The 5,866-nt window shown below is 52.8% G+C and overlaps 2 protein-coding genes across 2 annotated transcripts; both read left to right on the top strand.

The window, feature by feature from the left end:
* Positions 1,890-2,894, top strand: LOC110437596. The gene has a single exon (XM_021466074.1). It carries the CDS (start codon positions 1,890-1,892, stop codon positions 2,892-2,894), a length of 1,005 nt encoding a protein of 334 aa, XP_021321749.1.
* LOC110437595 (uncharacterized mitochondrial protein AtMg00810-like) lies at positions 4,862-5,866 on the top strand. The gene has a single exon (XM_021466073.1). The coding sequence runs from the start codon at positions 4,862-4,864 to the stop codon at positions 5,864-5,866; it is 1,005 nt and encodes a 334-aa protein (XP_021321748.1).

Below are 5,866 nucleotides of genomic sequence, written 5' to 3'. Positions count from 1 at the left end.
AAGCTATATGGCTCTGGCTTGACTAATTAGCAGGACCTCCACTAGTAGGGTGTTACTTTCTGGGTAGGCGTGAGGAAGTAAATTGGGTAATGGATATTAAGACGTCGGTTGCTCGGTACACCATGGCTATGGGTATTGACTGCCGAGCACCTCGGCCAAAACTTGCTACTGGCATCCTATTAGTTGGACCCTGTGAAATGTCTCGTAGTGAGACCCTGCCTGCTCACCTTGGTAGTGTTTTGGGGAGTCATGACCCCAGGCAAATGGGAATCACGACTTGGAGTGAACGTGCACACCTCTGCAGAGTGTAAAACTGATATATCAGTCGTGCTCACGGTCACGAGGGGCCCAGACTCTCACATGATGAGCAAATTGGATTCATATGTTACTTGGAGATAGAACTTGTTGAAGTTGCTACCTCGTGCTTTGGCGGAATGGTTATTCCGTGTTTGACAGGATTGCTATCCTGTGTACTTATTGGGGTTGATCCCTGGACTACAATAATTATTAGGATAGTCTTTTAAACAATGCTTATTACTACTTACACTAATTAAGGGTTGGGTTTATGCTACTCACATTTAGTGATAGGTTATTCTAATAATAGAGTTATAATTAAAAGTGATCAACTAAAATGCTACCACAGTCAAACCAAGTCAGCTTTATCTTGTTTTAAGCCTTGCATGTCATTACTTTCCATCTGTGCTTGCTGAGTTCGACATGAACTCACCCTTGCTATAATCATTAAAGGTTGCTCGGACGAACCAGAGTACAATTGTGACTTCCCCGAGGACTACCCTGAGTCGCCTGGTTGTTAGGCTTGTGTGATTTTGTCGTCGACCTTCCTGTGGCGTCTTTAGCTTCACCTTTTATTTATGGAACAATTTAGTTTATGCTTCCCGTTCGTACTTTGATCCATTGGCTTGTAATAATGATACTTTATACTCATTAATGTAATTCGTTTGAACACTGTGTTTTGTACCATTGATGATGTCGATACATGTGTGTGAATTTGAGATCCTGGCGCACATGTGATTTGCTACCCGAATGCTCTTTTACATCTGGGTGTGACAGAAGTGGTATCAAAGCCATGTTGACCGTAGGATCACGCAACCTAGTTAGAAACAGCTGTTTAGTATGTCCCTTTTGGGTGAAATACACCACTGGATCTATTAACTACCCTACTAACCTGTCTCTCATTAGACTTTATCTATTTACATTTACTAACAGTTCAGCTTTATTCACTTAATCCTTGCATTTATTACCTTGTCATCAATTATTACTTCCTGCTTCTTACATTGCATTTATATTCTTGTTTTCAAGTTTTATTACTTACTATTTGACCATCACTTTTATACCTTGTTTTTCATTATCATTCTACTCATATTACCTTCTTGTTCATTGTTTTTCATTATTCCTTGAATTATGCTTTATTTTTGCCTTATCAATAATTACATTACCTTGTTTTACTTTATTCCTTCATTATTTATTTTCATATCTTGTTTTCAAGTTTTATTACTTACTATTTGACCATCACTTTTATACCTTGTTTTTCATTATCATTCTACTCATATTACCTTCTTGTTCATTGTTTTTCATTATTACTTGAATTATGCTTTATTTTTGCCTTATCAATAATTACATTACCTTGTTTTACTTTATTCCTTCATTATTTATTTTCATATCTCACCATAAATACCACCAAACTTCATATTTTTCATCCACCATATAATCTTGATTCATCTTCATTTCATATACACCATTACCTTCATTTATGTCATTCTGTCAAGAGATGCAGCTCGCCAACGGCTAGACGCCCGAGTCCACAGCGTCTCCAACTGCCTGCGCACGACGCGCACTCGCCGAGCCCGCAGAGCGCGCTCTTTCACTGCATGCTCGCCGGTCACCGTTCTTCTTCTTTTTCTTCCTTCAACCACCGCTTCGGCACTGCTTCCGCATCCTTCATCATGTCCGTCCACTCTGACTCCTCCGACGATGGCTATGAGGTCGCCCCTGCCAACGCCGATCGCATCCAGGGGATCTCCATCCGTCATCATGTGCCTGTCATCCTCGACATGGACGAAGGAAACTTCGGCCAGTGGCTCCTCTTCTTCGACTCCACGCTCTGCAAATTCGGTCTTCAAAGCCATGTCCGCTACATCACCGCCGACGAGGACCGCACCGGCGAGTGGCGTATGGTCGACGCCTGCGTCGTCAACTGGATCCTCGCCACGGTCTCCAAGGGCGTCTTCGACATCGTCAACCGCAGTCGCCACGACGTGTTCACCCTCTGGGAAACCGTCGTCGGTGTCTTCCAGGACAACGAGCTGCAGCGCGCCGTCTACCTGGAGGCCGAGCTGCGCACCTTGCAGCAAGGCGACATGACCATCAACGCCTACTTCACCAAGCTGAAACAGCTCGCCGATCAACTGCGCGACATCGGCCACCCCGTCTCCGAGCCGAGCCAAGTGCTCAACCTCCTTCGTGGCCTCAACCCCAAGTCCCGCTACGTCAAGCCTGTCATCATCTCCAAGTCCCCGCCTCACACCTTCATGAGTGCGCGGTCCTTCCTCATTCTGGAGGAGCTCGGCGCGGATCACGATGCCACCGCTGAGGCTGGCCAGGCGCTTACTGTGTCCCATGGCGACCGCTCCGGCGGCAGCTCCAACACCAACGCCAACGCCAACGCCTCCAACGACGGATCATCCAGCTCCCCCGCGTCACGCACTACCACACGCTCCACCAACAACAACCGCAACAACCGATCTGATCGGCGGCGCGGGCGCGGCAGTGGCGCTGGCGACGGCGGCGGCTCCTCGCGCCAGGGCAACTCTAGTGGCCCGAATGGGCCTTGGGCCTCCGGCTACAACCCTTGGCAGGGGATGGTGCAGGCCTAGCCCATGCCATTCCGTGCACCAGGCGCCGACGTCCTGGGAACCCGTCCACCCTTTCAGCCCCAGCAGGCCATGACGGCCACGAACCTGCACCAGCCGAGCGGCCCCAATGATGTCTTCAACACCGCTGCCCTCCATGCTGCTGTTCAGTCCGCCGGCATTCCGACCCAGTCACCGTCTGCATCGGACTGGTATTTCGATACCGGGGCAACCTCGCACATGTCCTCCTCCTCTGGTAACGTTCCATCCTCCTCTCTCCGACCATCCTTTTCTTCGATCACAGTAGGTAATGGTGCTAAGCTGCCAGTCACTCATCAAGCACATACATTCATTCCTACTGCCACCTCCTCTCTACAACTCAATGATGTTCTTGTTTCGCCCTCCTTAATCAAGAATTTAATCTCTGTTCGCCGCTTAACTCGTGACAATAATGTTTCCATAGAGTTTGATCCTTCTGGTTTCTCTATAATGGACCTTCCTACCAGGAAGGAGATGCTCCGATGTGAGAGCAGCGGCGACCTCTACCCCCATCGACTACCACAGCATCAGGCACTCACTGCTTGCTCGCCGACGTCCCTCTGGCACCAGCGATTGGGGCATCCCGGCCATCAAGTGACAGCTCAAGTTCTTCATCATTTTCAGTTCCACTGTAATAAGACTGCTCCCCACTCTTGTGCTTCTTGCCGATTGGGAAGGCATACTCGTCTTCCATTTAGTGATTCTGCATCTCGCACATTTTTCCCTTTCCAACTTCTTCATTAAGATGTTTGGACATGTCCGGTTTACAGTCATTCAGGCTATAAGTATTATGTTGTTTTTCTTGATGACTTTACTCACTATCTGTGGACAATCCCTCTACGCAACAAATCAGATGTGCTCCCCACTGTCCGTGCGTTCATTGCTTATGTCCATACACAGTTTCGCCTTCCTATTCTCGCTTTTTAGACCGACAATGGCCGTGAATACGACTCCACCGCCATGCGTCTCCTTCTCTCTTCTCTTGGCACGCAGCTCCGGCTCTCGTGTCCCTATACCTCGCAACAAAATGGAAAGGCCGAACGCGTTCTTCGAACCATTAACGACTGCTTGCGTACATTGTTGATACGTAGTGCAGCTCCACTGGCGTTCTGGGCGGAGGCGCTCGCCACAGCGACGTACCTCATCAACCGGCGTCCCTGCCGCGCCGTATGCGATGCTCTTCGGCGTGCCGCCCACCTACACCGAGCTCCGCGTCTTCGGCTGTCGGTGCTTCCCCAACCGGATCACCACATCAGGTCACAAGCTCGCCGCCCGATCCACGCCGTGCGTCTTCATCGGCTATCCGGCGGACCATCGTGGCTATCGGTGCTACAACGTCGCGACTGGCCGCGTGATCACGTCATGGCACGTGGTCTTCGAAGAGTCGGTCTTCCCATTCCGCGACGCGCCACTGACTGCATCAGCACCACCATCCATCGACATGTCTGACCCGCCATAGGACACTCCTGGCGCGGTTCCGACCGAGCTCTCGCCGCCGCCTTCGCCACCACGTCAACCTGCCACCAGGCGCAGGGGGCCGCAGCCGGCCGCGTCTGCCTCGTCTTTATCCCCAGCTGCAACACCGAGTGCCCACTCCAGCTCGCCCTCAGCGACTACGGCCACGACGCCACCGGGCGCCCCCTCCCCGACGCCTGCACCTCCTGCACCTGCCCCGGTGCACACCATGGCTGCTCCGCGTCACCCCATGGTCACCAGGGGCCGAGCAGGCATCCACAAGCCTAACCCAAAATATGCTATGGCAGCCTCACAGGAGCCCATCTCGCCAATACCGAAGAGCGTCCGATCTACAGTCAAAGACCCCAACTGGTATGCCGCGATGAAGCTGGAGTTCGACGCCCTCCAGGCCAACCGAACGTGGACTCTCGTTCCTCGGCCACCGGGCGCCCGTATCATCACCGGCAAATGGGTCTTCAAGCACAAGCTGAACCCAGATGGCGAACTGGAGCGCTACAAGGCGGTGGGTCGTCCGTGGGTTCAATCAGCGGCCAGGCGCGGACTTCGGCGAGACCTTCTCGCCGGTCATCAAGCCGGCGACGATCCGCACCGTCTTGACGCTCGTAGCGACCTATGGCTGGCCTGCTCACAAATTGGATGTTTCCAATGCGTTCTTACATGGCAATTTACAGGAACATGTGTACAGTCAGCAACCCACCAGCTTCATCGACTCGCACCACCCGGACGCCGTCTGCCTGCTGTCGCGGTCACTCTATGGCCTGCGGCAGGCTCCCCGGGCGTGGTTCGAGCGCTTCGTCGGTCATGTGACCTCGCTCGGCTTCATCCAGTCCAAGGCGGATTCGTCGCTGTTCGTGCTACGGCAGAACGGGGCCACTGCCTACCTTCTGCTGTACGTGGACGACATGATTCTCTCCGCGTCTTCGGCAAGCCTCCTCCAGCACGTCATCGCGCGCCTCCGTGACGCGTTCAAAGTCAAGGACATGGGTCCGGTGAGGCACTTCCTCGGCATTAACGTGCGCCGGAACCACGCCGGCTTCTTCCTGTCTCAGGAGCAGTACGCTGAGGAGCTGCTCGATCGCGCGGGAATGGCGAACTGCAACACCGCGCCCACTCCGGCTGACACCAAGCCCAAGCCCTCTACCACCGAGGGACAACTCATCAATGACGCCACAACCTACAGAAGCATTGTCGGCTCCTTGCAGTACTTGACGATCACGCGGCCCGACATCGCCTACGCGGTGCAGCAGGTGTGCTTGCACATGCGCGCGCCGCGGGATGTGCTTCAGACTATGCAGAAGCGCATTCTTCGGTACATCAAGGGCACGGTGAGCTTGCGCGTCCAACTACGCAAGGCTCCACAGGCGGTGATCACCTCTTACTCGGACGCGGACTGGGCGGGTTGCCCAGACACACGGCGATCCACTTCTAGGTTTGGCGTGTTCCTGGGCGAGTCTCTCATCTCGTGGTCATCCAAACGCTAG

This window comes from Sorghum bicolor, chromosome 8 (assembly GCF_000003195.3).
Source record: "Sorghum bicolor cultivar BTx623 chromosome 8, Sorghum_bicolor_NCBIv3, whole genome shotgun sequence".
In the NCBI taxonomy this organism is placed as follows: domain Eukaryota; kingdom Viridiplantae; phylum Streptophyta; class Magnoliopsida; order Poales; family Poaceae; genus Sorghum; species Sorghum bicolor.
The sequence above is the reverse complement of the archived record's forward strand: the minus strand, read 5'-3'. Positions and strand labels throughout refer to the sequence as shown.